Here is a 15,182-nt window from a genome sequence, read left to right as displayed (position 1 = left end):
TGGGAAGAGCAAGGGGTGGGGCCAAGGAGGGAGTGAGCGGAGAAACTCCCAGTCTGAGGACTGCAGTCAGGGTCAGAACAGGGAGCTTCTGCGAGGGAGGCCCTGGGGAGAGCGCCCTTGGGTATCACCCTGTGCTCCCAGAGAGCACGTGTCTTGTGCTGGCTCTGATTCCTGGCACTGTCTGCTTCCCAGAGGAGCATAGGCCAGGCCTGGCTTCCCAGGGAGGAGAAACACATGGTGAGAGAGTGTCCAGCCTTGCCTTTGGCGTTGCCGTCACGTCTTCCTAATCAGCCTATTTCTGGGAGCGATGACTTCATCTCCTGTGATTCTCGACACAGCCATTATCAGGCGCCCATGGAAAGATTGGGCCTGGCACCATCCACGTTCCCCTAACGAGCTATGTGGGGAGGGCCAGCTGGCGGGTCCTAGCCCGACCCAGGCTGGAGCTTATGGTCAGGTTTACCTCCTAGAGACTCCCCCTCCCAACGGTCACCCTTAGATCTGGCCTCACTGACCCTCGAGAGCCCGGGGTGGCAGATGCCAGCCAGCTCACACACTGTGTGGTGGACAGTGGCAGTCACACCGGGACTGGCTGCTGGGCCTCAGGTCAGGCTCCTCAGAGTTAGTAGTTGGGCCACGGGGTGAAGGTGAGGCTGGTGGAGGTTTTGCTGGGGACAAGGGGAGGGCCATTGGGCCTGGGGTGTGGCTGATGGGGGGGCAGGCAGGGGTTGTGCCTAATCCTGAAGGTGACTGGGAGTGGGAACAGGCCAGCTTAGATGGGTGGCTTTGGAAGCAGCTCCTGTGATGAGGGTGGGTGTCTGGGATGTAGAGGAAGAAGCTGGCTATTGAGGCCTCCATCCTGTTTTCCCCTTCATGGCTGTAGGGGACGAACCTTCTTCCCTGTCCCCTCCCCCATTCTCTGAGCCTCAGTCCCTGTCCCTGGAATGCTGGTGGAAAGGGGTGGAGGTGGTGGCAGGGACCAGGCATTCAGGCCTCTTGGCTAGGCTTGTGCAACTCCGGGACAGGGAGGGGCCGCGCAGAGCCCTGGCAGGATACAGTGTCGTGAGGGACAACACGTTGCGTCACGCCCTTGTGCAGGACACTCCTCACCCCTACTGACTGCCCATCTGGGGCTCCTGGGCCCTACTTCGGAGCAGAACCATTTGCGGTTCAGGCCCCAGAGTCCGACCGCGCCTCCCAGCTCCACCATGTGCCCTCTCTGCGGCCTTGAGCACCCAGCTTAATCTGTCCGGGCTTTGCTTTCCATATCTGTCGATGGGGATGCTAATTATACCTTTTCCCCAGATATCTGGGCGAGTTCCTTGTTCTTAAAGGCTTAGCTGAGTGTCCACACGTAGGAGCTGCCCAGTCTGCTTAGCTGTGGCCAAGGAGGCCATGGGGGTCGGGGCAAGGGTCAGGGCCTTTATCTTCACCACCAAGGCTCCTCAGGTTTTCAAGACCCTGGGGTGGGGAGCAGGAGGGTGCTGGGAGAGCCGGAGTGAAGGGCAAAGACGTCTGGGTTCTGGTCTTCACCATTGTGTCTTCAGGCAAGTCACTCCCCCCCAGCCCCGTGCACCGGCGCCCAGGAGTGAGTGGGAAAGGAATGCTGGTCCTGGCCTCGGGAGGCCGATGGGGAACCAACTGTTAAGTTCATTTTTTCCAAAACAGAGTCAACTAGCTGCCTGCCTCTCCTGCACGCCGCCGGCGGGAAAAAGCTTTGAAAGGGGGGCCCTTCCCAAACCCAGGATGGCGCAGGTCTCCCTCAGAGGATGGTCTGCCTTCTCCCTTGACCCTGGGCCCCTGCCCGCCCTCCTTTGCCTGCCCTCACTCCCCCAGCCGGTCAGTCTTGTCAGTTTTGGTCAGAAGAACGCAGCTCAGCACGTTTCCTGAGCATCCTTTGTCTGCTTGTGTTTGTGCTGAGCCCAGGGGATACAGGTGTGGTTAAGAGGCCGACCTGGCTCCCAAGGGGGAGGAAGGCTGTCGCCTCGGCTTGTGTTTAAAGACCTAAGTGCTGGAGCAGCGAGCTGGGGCCCGGTCCCGCTGGGGCCCGGTCCCGCGCTGCTGCCTATGGTGCCCTCTGAGCCTCAGGCAAGGCTGAAGTGTCTCCTGCTCAGAACTCAGGTCCAACTGTGGTGAGCGCCCCCATTTGAAGGCCTGTGCTCAGTTCTGGATTACCGACTTTGCTGTCCTCACCAGGGAGAGGCCTGTGCTAGAGGCCAGTTGCAGAAGAGCAGGCTCCAAGGTGGTGGGCTGATCCGAGTTTGAATCCTGTCCCACTACTTAGTGTTTATGGGACTTCGGGCAAACTACTTGCTTAAATCTCTCTGCACCTGGGTTTTCTCAGAGGTGAAATGGGTCCTTCCGCTATGCTGCTGATAGGCCCTGGCTCCCAGGGAACACCCTGTGAACCTCATCTCCCAAATCAGCAGCTGCTCTGTGCCAAGAACACCCTCTCCTTTTCCAGCCCTGTGCCTCAGAGGGGAGCTGGTCGTAGAGGCCTCCAGCCTGACCTCTTGGGGAAAGGCTGGGGGCTAGCCCTGCAGCCTGCAGCCCTCCCCTGGAGCCCAGGTTGGGCTCCCCCCCAAACAAGGGGCGGGGACACCACTGCTGGTTGCAAACCTCCTCCATCCAAATCTGTGCTAGTTTGGATCCTATCTTGCTTTTTGAAGAAAATGTTTGCTAATGAAATTAATAATGTAAACAAGATTTGGGGAGGGCGGACAGCCAGGGGAGAGAGGTTATTTCAATACACTTCAAAGAACACCCTTCACCAGCATCTAAGCTGCACCATTTGCATACGTAATGATGGTGCTAATTATAGGTGGCCTCCTCTGTAACAACAAGTTTGCCTAGTTGTGCTACATTATTGTAATCACCCAGTCAGAATTCTCTGGCAGGCTTTTCACTAAAGATAACAATAACAATACCTATAATTTTTTGATCCCTTGCTAAGTGCCAAGCATCCTGCCAGGCATTTGACGATCATCTCATTCAATCTTCACAACTTCACAACAGCTCCGCATCCCAAACTGTCTTATCTCCTGTGTACTGAGAAGACTGAGGTACAGAGAGGTTAGGTGACTTCCCGGGGCTCGCACAGCCAAGAGCTGGCAGCTGGGCGGAACACCCAAACCCCGCACCCAGCTGCCTCTCACCTCTTTCCCCTCTGTGGCACTACTTCTTTGGGGAGACTTGACACATGCTCACTTTCTATCTTGAAACTTTCTCTTTCTTATTTGGTCCTCTCAGAAACCCCCTTTTTGTCTAAGAGGAAACAGAACCTAACAGAGAGTTGAGGACGGGAGATGAGCCCAGGGCCCCCGAGTAGGGTAAAACCAGTCCCAGGATATCCATCCACCTCCCCACAGGAGAGGGGAGCAGCCCCTCCTTGACCCTTTCCAGGGCGGCGTGCCTGCCTGTCCTGTTCCAGCCCGGCCCTGGCTGGACAGTAGGGCGGCGAGCAGGTGCGGGACACAGCTGCCCATGCGCTATCACTGAGGTGGGGGCTGGTGACCGCGCGTCACCCACTGGCAGCTTTCCCTTGGTCTGAGAGGGTGGAAAAGTGTTTTTAAAAGATCAGTTACTGGTATTTAAACGTCCCTTGAGCATGCACTTTAAAAATCTGGATTTCTGCCTTTTCGTGAAAAAGCAGATGTAGCAACACTGGGCCTGTAGTCCTGTGGGGCGAAGTGTTGGCCTCTGTGGTCCCCCTAGACTCCTTCACTCCCCGGAGGGTCTTCCAGTTCACTTGACCTACGTCAGCTCTTCGCAGCGAGCTGGGCGGGGGTGTGGGGGGTGCTCTGTAGACGAGGAGCCTATCCACGGAGCTGTTGGGGAGGCCAGGACGTACACCTCCATCCTCACCATCCACCTCGCTGCCTCCCGGCCATGCCTCACCCCCACTAGCCACCAAGGAAAGAAGAAAACCGTTCCCAGACCTAATGACTCAAAAATAACCAACAGTGAGCCTGGCGCGCTGTCCCTGTCTCTCCCTCTCCCTTCCCGCCCTCCCCGAGGCCGGAGGGGACATGGGAAACCTATTCATTTAAACTCAGTTATTTTCTTGAAGACAGAACGGAACTGAATTGGGTCAGCGGCTATATTTGCTGTGCTCAGCTGTTTCCTGCAGCTCCGTCACCCACCGGGTGTGTTGCTGGGCCCTGTGCCGCCAGGCTCACCAATTACAACTCCTATCAGGGGCTGTTCCTTGGCAAGCTGGGCTCAGGAGGAAGGTGTCTCCACTGCTCATTCACCCAACAGGCTGCGGGAGCAGGGCCCCGTGGCCAGCTCCTCCTTCCCGGCTGCAGGTGTCGGGCGCTTCACATCCAAAGGCAACCTGCAGTGGGAGTGGCCTGGCAGCCAGGCTTCTGCAGGCCCAGAGCAACTAAGTGTCTGCTGGAGAGGTGGGCTTGGCAACTGGGACCTACTGCTCTGGACCTGACCTCTCTGCATTCTGCCTCCTCCTCTAGGGCTCTGTGAGAGAACACAGCCCCCTCCGGTGTGTCAGACCAGGCTAATGTGACATAAACGTGCCGCTGTGTGCTGAGACTTGCCTTGGGCTGACCCTCTATGTGCTGGGCACTGAGCTGGGTGGGGGACCCGGCTCTCAGGAGGATGTGCTGGGACACCTTCCTTTCCATGCATTCCTCTGTTCCATGCACCCAACCACACAAGTTCCTGAGGTTATTACAGGTGCTGTGTTGGGCCAGGCCTGGTGCTCATTATTTTGGCAGCTCCCTTCGGGCCCACAGTTTGCTAAATGTGTTTTGTCTGGCATGGGGTCTGTGTGTGGCCCCCTCTACTGGTCCTGCTTCTTCCTCAGGGCTCAGACTGGGTGTCTTGTCCACCTGCTTGTATTTCATGTCACTTCCTTCTAGCTGTGTGGCCAGGACTGGATGCTGTACCTTGGGCCTGTGGCCTGTCTTCCCATCTGTAAAATGGGCACAGTGCTGCCTTCATTGACACGTGTCGTGGAGAGGAGGCTGGTAGTTTCAGAGAACAGCGCTGTACAGGATGCCTGCAGCAGACTCGTGGCACATTTGAGGAAAAGGAGTCAGCCGCTTCCTTCTCATGTGCTAGAAGCAGGGAACATCTAAGAGCAGAGCTCTGGGGCCTCCGGGGAGGGGTGCTTAGTGCCATCTTGTCACAGATTTGCTGTCTGCTTACATGGAGAAGTGGGGACAGAGTGGTGGGCCCGAGGGCTCCCCTCTTCTACTCCGCTTCTCTGCTGCGAGGGATTCCTGACACTGGGCTGCCCAAGCCTCACAGTTGCCTGCAGGTGCCCTGTGGTGGGGCAGGGTTGGTTGAGTTATGGCCTCCCCAGCCACTGCTGACCACCTAGCATGTCACAGTGCCTGTCACTGCCTCCTCTTCTGGCAGCCTGGGAACCCCCACCGCATCCCCAGCATTGCTCTTGGTCAGGGGTGGGGTGGGTAAGGGGACAGCTCAGGGAGATTTGAATTCCTTGACCTTTTAGGCAGATGGTGACCTTGGGGAGCGTGAACTCAGGCATCAGCCGAGGCAGCCATCCGCGGTGCCTGCTGTGAAGACAGGGGCCGCTCTGATGAGGTGGGGACATGACTTGGGGACCAGGCAGCAGGTAACCTAATCAGGACACAGAGCTGGGTCCTGGAGAGTAGAACTGGCCTCTGGGGGCAGGGTCTGGGGTGAGGGTGGGGGCCTGGCATCGCAGGCTCAGAGACCTCGGCCCATGATGGCATCCAGTCCTGGAACACCATGCCCGCTGGCACCCAGCGCTTGACACCCGGGGTGAATATTGGCTGTGTCTCACAGCTTGTCCGAGTAAATGTACTCTGTCTTTGACAGGAGGCATCACGCAGGTGGGAATTCACTCCCTTAAATGCTTTGATGGAAACATTACATTTTTTGAGTGAACATGTGTCAACATAGCTGTGGGGGAGGAGGTCCCGGGGTTCTCTGCCGGCTGAAGTCATTGCCATGATAGTATAGTCCATTGTCAGCCAGGCTGGTGGGGGACAGGGCGGTAACCAGAGGGGCAGGGGCCTGGCTGGCCTCATGGGAGTGAGGGGGTCCATCTGTGGCATATGGAGCAGGTATAGAGGAACGAGGATGGACGTTGGAGGCTGTGGACTGACAATGTGCTTTAACTCCCCACGTGTGGCAAAACAAGGTGAGTGGGGAGCGAGAGGGTGGGAACAGCAATCAGGCTCTGGAATGGTGAGCACTGGCAGCTCCGACCAGAAAGACAGGCTGGAGCCAGATTGTTGGATCCCAGCTCCCACTAGTAACAGGCTGCGTGACCTTGGGAGGACTGCGGGCGCTACCGTGTATAAAATACCTAGCGCTGGGCCTGGCACATAGCAGGCGCCAGGACACCTTTGTTGTCTGTTGGTGATGGTAAAACCACACAAGCATAGATGTTCTCACATATAGGAACAGCGGGGATGTGTCGAAACTGCTACCCCAAGTTGGCCTTAAACCTCACACCAGGTCTGCTGGGTGCAGCGGTTGTCTCTGCAAAAGCCCTGTCCACAAACAGCCAGGCCTGGGGCTGACTCCTGCAGACACCCCTCTCAGGCACACCTCTCTGCACACCCCCAGGAGTTGGGTTCCTGAAGCCTCTTCCAGCTCAGGCCGTCTAAGCAGGCCAGAAGGGCCTCTGTCCTCCACTCAGCCCCAGAAAGGGGGGAGTGTGGTCACCGGAAGGCCTTCCCTCCTGGGGTGGGGGCATCTCTCCCTAGGGGTGTACATGCCTGGCCTGGAAGTGTTACTTGACAGTCACAGGCTGGCTCTTCTGCACCCCAGGAAATAGGAAGTTCCTTGAAGAGAATGGGGTCCAGAGAGCCCAGCCCAATTGAGGAGGCGCCTTTAGATCTGAAAGATGCTGAGACATCTGGCTCTGAACTATGGGAGAAGACTGACCCACAGGGTGTTATGTCCACCACATGCTTAGTGAGTCCCCAAGAACCAGAGATAAGCAGACCTGAGCAGGGCCTGCCAGGGCCAGCAGGACCTAGGAGAGGGGGAGGCAGGCTGCCAGGGATTTAGGGAGACAGAGGCAGAGATCTGCTTGTTCCTGTGCCCGGGGATACTGGGAAAGGCTGCCCTGAAGGCGGATGAGAATTGGGAATAGGGATGAAGGGGAGATCTGTGGGAACAAAGGGGTGGGGTTTGGAAAGCACCTGTACCGGGAGGAAGAGGAGAGCAGCACCTGTGGCTGGTCGGGATGCCTGTCAAGGCAAGAGTGTGCCATGGAGGTGGGGTTGCTGGAACCAGGAGTGCCTGGCTCAGGGCACCTCTGAAGTTCCCCCTGCTAACCGTGGCCGGGGATGGGCACTGTGTACTTACGCTGTGCTTTTGCTTATTAGTCAAGATGCTCTGAAAGGAGCTTCTTACGCAGTCCTCTGAGCTGAGGCTAGAAGGGCATGTAGGGAGCCACTTCTTCAAGGTCAGACAACTGATGGGTGTGGGAGACCAACTTGGGATGCACATCCCAATAAGCCTGGCCCCCGGATACAGGCTTATTTCTTCTTAGCGCTCATGCAGAGCTTGACACCCTGCCACAGGGGCCTATTTTGTTATTGCAAAGTATTGGAAGTGCATAGAACAAATGGAGGCTTGGGGTAATCTGGGAAGGCTTCCAGGGGGAAGACACATTAGACCTGAGAAGGGAGATAAAAGGGGACAAGCAATAGGTGTAGAAGGTTGTCTGGGGTGAGGCACACCCACTTTCAGATGTAGTTGGCATGGTAATTAAAGGAAAGCCAGGCTAGTTTCTCACAGGCAGGAAATTTATTGCGCTCCAGGGTGAGGTTCTCTGGCCCAGGGCAGGGTGGTGGGGAGCAGGGGTGGGGTTGTCAGAGAGGTTGCCTGTTGGAGAATAAGGGCAAGCTTTTATTGGGCGGGGTCTGGCCTTGGAGGGAGGTGGAGAATGCACAGTCGAAGTTGCTTTTCAAAAGCGTTTTTTCTCTTGGAACTGGTTCTTTCAATGCCGCTTATCAGGGCCTGTGCAAAACCGGGCAGAGCCGGCTTCTGGGATGCAGGTGGCAGTAGTTTCGAGTACCCCCCCCCCCATCTCTGCCCCAGCCTCAGCCTTACAGTTGGATCAGCTTGTGCAGGTGACTGAGCTCCTCGGTACTTGTTTCTTCATTGGTCTTACATGTTTGGTGCCGTGATTGCGCTCACGTGGGAACCTGCTTGGGGCCTGCACCTGGGAGGTGTTTGTGATGCATTCATTGCCCTCCCTCCTTACCAGGACCTCGGCTGCTCTGGAGCCTGTGACCCTCTGCCACTCCAGCCTCTACTCACCCCTGTTGGGAAGTTTTATGAGGACACTGGATAGACCCAGATGGAGCTGTGGGGGAACCCTGTCTGGAAGGGAACCCTTGAGTATGCCCCAGCAGATGGAGGGTGGGCGGGGCCATGGGAGTTACGGGATCCCTGTGGTTGGGATCACCTGTGTGTGGAACAGAGCTGAGCTGAGATGGAGGCACCACGGGGAGATGGAGTGAGTCACCGCTTATACTGAGAGTTGGGGGGAGGGGCACAGTTGAGTCTTCATCAGTCCTGCAGGTGCCTTAGCCAGAGTACTTCCTGCCTGCACACAGTAGGTGCTGACAGCCTGGCTTGCTCTTAGCATGAGCTCGTCTGTTAGTTGAGGGGCTGGAACAAGCCAAAACAGGCACCGTGGACTGAACTGTGGCTTGTGAGGCCGCTAGATCTGGAAGTCCTGGAGTAGGCAGGACCCTGGGGTCGCTATCTCCCACTGGCCTGTTTGTCCTTATTTACGCATGTGTGTGTGTGTTTCCTTAGTCCCTTTATATCAGAAAGTTACGCTGCTCAGTGGGCTCAGCCCTGGGTGATGGTAGGAGGAGAGGTGTGATTTCCTGCCTGTGCTGGAGCCCAGTGGGATGGAAAAGGGAGTGACCCCAGGCAAAAATGTTGGGGTTGGCTGCTGTGCTCTTCCCAGGGGGATTGCCTTGCAGTGAGGGCCAGCTAAGCCTGGCCCAGGGCGGGTGGGCATTTGGGTTCCGGGGTCCGAGAGGTCAGCCTGCCCCACTGTCTGTGGGTCAGCAGCTGGGGCTGCTCCCTCCCGGCACTTACTCCTCCGCCCCTGCCTGAGGCTTGGACCCTGGGCCCTTGCCTGGGAGGGAACCCAGTGTTCTTCCCAGCGAGGGTCCGTGGTCTCGGGTCCGCGGTCTCGGTCTAGTCCAGAGCCCGGGTCGGGGCCGAGCCCCTTGGGTCCTCCTGCCCGGGTGATCTGGCGGGCAGGTCCTGTTCTCCGGACCTCCGTCTTTGTCCGAATGGTTCGGATGTTGGAGTGGGAGGGCGGGGGTGTTTGTTTGCTGCGTGAGAGGCTCGGGGCTGCCGCTCAGAACCCGCAGCCAGGGTGGTGCGGCCCGGCAGGCGCTGGAAGGGCCGCAGCTGGGGGCAGCTGGCCGCGGAATGCGCCGCGGGCGCCGCGGGGCGGGGCGGGGAGGGAGGCGCGGGCTGGGCGGGCTCGGGCTGGAGGGCGCGGCCCGGGGCGGCGCCCGAGGCGAGTCTGGAATGCTCGGAGCCGCTGCGGGGAGGGGTGCTCCCGCGCGCCCCCGCCTTTGGGCCCCCTCAGCCCCCTGGCTCTGGCCGGCCTGCCCCAGACCATGCAGGAAAACACACCTGTGCATTCAGCAGTGCAGCGCGGACTTGGGGGGCCCGGGCCGGCGGCGTGCCGGCCTCAGGTGAACGGGCGCCTGTTCTCCTGGACTTGACGTTCTCCTGGCCGGAGACGGACAGCGGCTTCGGATCAGGGCTGTCTGGGGAGCGAAGCCGGGTAATAGCCCGGAGGGGGCGTGGAAGTTGCCCCTTTAGGTGGAGTGGGCTGGACAGGCCACTACCTGAAGGTGACATTTGATCTCAGTCCTGAATGTGGAGAAGCCAGCCCTGCCCAGAGCCCAGGCTGCGCGGAGGCTGGTGCAAAGGCCCGGAGGCGGGACCTGGGCCGGTCGAGCCTGGCCCAGCCAGCTCCCAGGGGCGGGACTGCAGGGCTCGGCCGGGCCATTTCCTGCGCTCGCCCCTCTGCGCTCTGGGCTGCGCCCTTTCCAGGTGACCACGAGGGAAACTTGCCAGTGGCTGGAGGCGAGTGGTTTTCGGTCCTTTTTCTAGACTTCTTGGACTTGGAGGTGGTGCCATGTGGTTACCTGTATGGAAGACTGTAATTTTCCACTTGTTCCCCGGAGGACCCGGAAATTTCTAGATGTTGTCACCGCTTTTTTTTTTTTAAATCACTTTCGAAATTTCAGTTTGGAAGACAGATTCAGCATGTGCCTTGCGGGAAGGGGAAGCCCGCCTGGGCACACCTCCTAGATGCCGGCCAGGCCTGAAAGGCCCTCAGGTCTGGCCAGAAGCACCTGGGTGCATTTCACCCTCGGGAATGGGCTTCTGTGGCCTCGGACTTCTCGGTGATAACCTCGGCAAGATCCTGGGTAGGGCTAGAGGAGCTGCTCTGTGGCGACCCGGCCATCCTCAGAAGCCAGACCTGGCTCCTGGGTGCCCAGCACCCAGGCCTGGGTCAGTCCGGACACCTGTCCTCCCGCCATCAAGGTCTGTGTGTGGTTTTCTGGGGTCACTTCCTCCCCGTGGTGAGCCTTCTATGGGAGTGGGTGTGGGCTAGGGAGATGTGGGACTTCCTGCAAGGAGGCTGGGCCCTGGGGCCCCACCACCATCGGGCTAGGGCCCGGTTGGTGCACTGTTTTTGGTGGTCAGCAGCCGGCTTGCTCGGGCTCCTCCTTGAAGTTCAGTTCCTATACTGGACTCCAGGGCTGAGTGGCAGACCCCTGGGAGAAATTGTGAAGGTGGGGCTGGAGTTTCTAGATGGACTCCTAGGAATCAGGTCCTGCCCTAGGGGAGCGGAGAGAAGCAGCCCAGGAGCACAGGCCTGAGAAGGCCCGCGCAGGCAAGGCTGTGGGCTCAGGCAAAGTTCTGGGCTCCTGGAGGGTGATCCAAGCCTAGGGAACTGGCCAGGTGAGTGAGGTGGGCTGGGAGGAGGCGACTTTGGTTCCAGACTGTGGAGCCAGTGAGGGCTGATGGGCTGTTGGGCCCGTAGCCTGGGCTTCTCAGTACTGGTGGGAAGGGTGAAGCATTGGGCGTAGGGCTGCCTCATGGAGACAGATCTAATAATCCCAGCCTGTCCCTCTGGTGGTTGGTATTGCAGGAGAGAAGCTTTACTCCTAAAACTTGTATTGATCTAGACACTAATAAAAAGTAAAGGTTTTTTTTTTTTTTTTGAGGGGGGGCAAGATTTTTTCTTTCTTTATTAGTAGTACAAAGAACATCAGAATCCTAAAACGCAAATTTGTTTCCATCCTCTCCCTTGATTGGCGGTGGGGGGGGGGGGTGGTGGCAACTGGCCTTGTTCAAATTTCACCTCTTCAGGAAGCCCTCCTTGATTGCACAGACCTGCAGCCACCCCTCTGCTCTCCAGCAGTTGACCCAAGTTCCCGCTGTGAGTCTCTAGTCTGCCAGAGGACAGGTGCCACTGGCTGGGCAGTACAGAAACCTGCATGCTCTCCTGAGACCCCCCAGCAGTGAGAGCCACTTCCACCTGAGGCCTTTGGAGAGAGAGAGGGCTGGGCATTGGACTTCTTGTCTCTTTCTGGGTTTGGTTCCTTTCTTCAGTCTCTGTTCCTTGTGTTTGCATATTCATTTCCTAAATTCTTACTGAGCTCTTACACCATGCCAGATTCCCTTAGGATGCAGAAATACAGCAGACATAGCCCTTGGCTACACGGCGTACCTTCTGGTAGGAGAGATAGTCGTAAGTAAGTGGAAAAACAAAGTAATTCCAGATTGGGTGAGGTTCCCATAGCTTCTGAAACTTTAAGTCAGGGATCTTATCTGCTTTGTTCAGCACCTGGATTCCCAGTGCCTAAAATAGTGCGGGCACATAGTTTGCACTTAATATTTGCTGGCTGAGCGAGCAAGATGCTGCGAAGGAAACAAGCCAAGTGTTTCCATGGGGAGTAGTGGGGCTGGGCAGGATCTGAGGTAGTGGGGAAGGCCTGAGTTCCCAGAGACTCCAGAAGCCACGCTTTTGGAGAGCAGGTACAAGCAGAGCTGTGCAGGGACCTGCAGGTACAAAGTCCCTGAGGCGGGAAAGCTGAGGCTTCTTTAGTGGGGGCTGGGGACTGCTGGGTGAGGTCAGAGGGCAGGCCCGCTGAGGGGCAGGCTCAGTTCCATTTGGGGAGGAGTTTGGGTTTATTGAAGGCTTTTGAGGCGAGACATTAAATAATCTGTTAAGTGTTTCTAAAGAGTCTTCCTGCTGGTGGGGTAGGGAGGAGGGGCAGGTGGGGAGGCAGGTGAGGAGGTGTAGTAAGGTGTATGATTTCAGAGGAGGTAGCAGAGGATTTGCTGATGGGCTGGCTCTGAACACCCTGAGAAGGGAACCTTCTGGCTTTTGAGACTCCTGGCTGCAGCCATGGCGATGGGGCTCCTCTTTGGACACTTCAGACTTGAGGGTCATCCAAGAGGAGGAGATGTCAGGCCAGCATTTAGATACTGAGTCTGGAGCTCAGCGGAAAGGCGGACTGGAGACAGTAACTTCGGAGTCTTGAGAACACTGGAGGTATGCAAGGCTGAGGAGAGAATGAAAGCATTTCCTAAAGGCGCAGGCCCCAAATCCAAGCCTGAGATACTCTTGCCCGTGGAGGAAGGCCGGGCTGCTGCAGGGAAAGGAGTGTGGTGACCCGTGAGGGAGGAGGAGCACCAGAGCTGGGGGACCTGGCCTTCAGGGCGGGAGCTAGCGGGCCCCCTGTAGGGTCAGGAGAGGACAGGAACCTGGGTTGGCTTGGGCAACTCCAAGACCATGAGAACCCCTGGGGGTCAGGACAGGTGTGTTGAAGAGGAGACCACAGTGTCAGAGAAGAGTGGGGGACCTGGTCAGTCTGGAAAGCCGAGGGGCTGCGAGGAACTGTGGTGTGTGGGGTCGGGCCTGGGTTTGCCCAGTGGGCCTCTGCCTTGGGCAGCCCAGAGATTCTCTTCTGGAGGGCTGGGGGGGTCCCGCCAACATGAACTTCCAGCCAGCCCCCACCTCCCTCCCTGGAGGGCTGGCTCCTTGCCCTATAGTGTCTCACTCCTGGCTACTGTGGTGTCAGCTGACCCTGTCTGTCCCTTGCCCGGACACTCTCTGGGTCTAAGATGCCCCAAAGAAGAACACAGCGTGGCTGGATTTACTTAGTCTCTCGCCACCTTCCCCGAGCAGAGCGAGACTTCATTTACACCACCTCTGCTCCAGAAGGCTCCTCTGTGTTTGGCTTCTAGAAAGTTTGAGGGTGTCACGGGTTATTTTGGTGGGCAGGACCTTGAATGTTTAGGATGTGTTTGGCTTGGTTGGAGGAGTCACTGTAGGGTCAGAGACACCCTGAGGTCTGTTGGACCCCAGCTGGGTTCTCAGTAGCTGTTGAATGGAGAGCACCCAGATACTTGAGCCTGGGATTTCCAAGTGGTTTTGCTAAATACTTTTCCTGCATCTGCTTAGCCAGTGTTTTTACATCTGTTACCTGCATTTTGTCATCACACACAACGAAATGGAGCTCAGGAAAAATGAAAGGACTTGCCCAAAGTTCCGCAGTTGTTGAGTAACATACCAGAATTGCAGGCCAGGCCTGTAGACCCCAGATCAGGCCATCCCTTGCTGACTGATTAACGCTACGCTCAGGAGGTGGTGCTGGGGTGCGAGGCACCGGCTTTCTCACTGCCCTCGGGAATAGAGCCTTCTCTGAGGGGCTGAGGGACACTCCTCCTGCCTCCTGACACTGGTTTCCTCTGCTTCTTGACACCCTCAGCACATCCAGGGAGACAGAATGAGGCAGCCCTAAACTCGGTCAAGTCTTGGCCACGGGAGCCCCGGGCTCCTGGGAAGTGCTTGTGCAGCAGGTGTGAGCGGAGGCTGAGCACTCCCCGCAGGAAAGCCAGCTCAGCACAGGACATCCCGGAGATACCTGGGGAGGGCTGGCCCAGCCCTCCCTGGGGAGTGGGAGACTGAGACCCAGGGAAGGCTCCACCTGGGGACATGAGGCTTGCCGATGCCTCCCCACAGGCCCTGTGCCCGTGCTTCCCATCCCTGCCACGCACCCCAGTAAGCCTGGGCGTGGGGTGGAGGCAGCTGTTTCCAGGTTTCAGAGGATTTGGCCACAGCCTGGATTTTCTCAGTCTCTGGCCTCCTCACCTAGCTTCTGAGGGAGGGTAACCTCTGGGAGCTGCTGGAGTCTGGTCCTGCCTTATGGTCAGTGAATGTCCCTTTTGGGCCCCCCACCCCCTTTTTCAGAAAGAAACTGAGTCCCAGAGAAAGAAGTGACTTCCCCCGGTTACTGTTCATTTGCTGCTGTGTGTCTCCTGACCTGCCTGGGGTAGCCTCCTTCAACCTGGTTTATTGGAGCCAGGTAACTGGCTCCTGGCCTGTAACTCTTTGATCCTCACAGCGGCCTTGTGAGAGAGAGATAAGCAGCATTATTGCCCATTCTGCAGGGGAGGCGCCCGCGAAGCCCAGAGAGGGCCTCATCCAAGAACACACAGGTTGGTGCAAGTGACGCAGCCCACATTTGAGCTCAGTCTGGCTTTAGAACCCACGTTCTTAACCACTGGGGTACACGCCTCAAACTTGTTTGACTGCCAGGCTCCTTAGAAACAGAATGTGAGGAGTTAATCCTTCATGACCCAGTCCCTGCAGAATTAGACCCGTGGGCTCTGCCTGGCTTTGGACTTGCCTTGCTGCTGGAGGATGGTCAGACAATGCCTGCTACGTGCCTGGCCACTGCAGGTGCCAGGAAACCGCCCACCCTGATGTTGGAAGCATGTTAGCTCGGGTACCGCAGCTCAGGTGCTCAAGTCTCCCCCTCTCTCTCCTCTGTCCTCTCCTGTTCTAGATGGTGGGCAGGGCCCTGTCCCCCTGGGTCCCTGGGGGCCCCAAGAGAACCCCATTCCTGTAGCCCTGCCTCCTCCATCCCCGTGGACAAGGGAGGGGCCACGGCCAGCTAGCCTAAACCCTGGGCTTGGAAGGCCGACTCTCTCACCTGCCCCCCACTGGGGCCTGGGTGCCCGATGCTCCGCCCTGGAGGGTGACAGGCCCCCTTCCCCACCCTTCTCTCCTCCTTCCCCACTTTTGCTGTGTCTCCCCTTCACCCCCCTTTCTCTTGTCTCCTTTCCTGTTGGGTCAGGGCGTGATCGCC

The 15,182-nt window shown here is 57.8% G+C and overlaps 1 protein-coding gene across 4 annotated transcripts in view; it reads left to right on the top strand.

The window, feature by feature from the left end:
* DAB2IP (DAB2 interacting protein) overlaps positions 1-15,182 on the top strand; it is a gene marked incomplete at its 5' end in the record, with an annotated part of 172,206 nt that overhangs the window by 125,982 nt on the left and 31,042 nt on the right. The window contains one exon of one of the 4 annotated variants that reach the window (XM_084238732.1): positions 10,391-10,521. The exons of 2 other annotated variants lie outside the window; for them this stretch is intronic. In XM_084238732.1, coding sequence (XP_084094858.1) covers positions 10,391-10,521 — 131 coding nt within the window. Of the gene's footprint in view, positions 1-10,390; positions 10,532-15,182 lie in introns of those variants that run through there. One more of the 4 variants, XM_084238731.1, reaches the window with a different exon arrangement.

The sequence above is a fragment of the Talpa europaea genome (genome assembly GCF_964194135.1).
Source record: "Talpa europaea genome assembly, chromosome: 7".
Classification (NCBI taxonomy): domain Eukaryota; kingdom Metazoa; phylum Chordata; class Mammalia; order Eulipotyphla; family Talpidae; genus Talpa; species Talpa europaea.
This window is presented reverse-complemented; position numbering and strand designations above follow the sequence as displayed.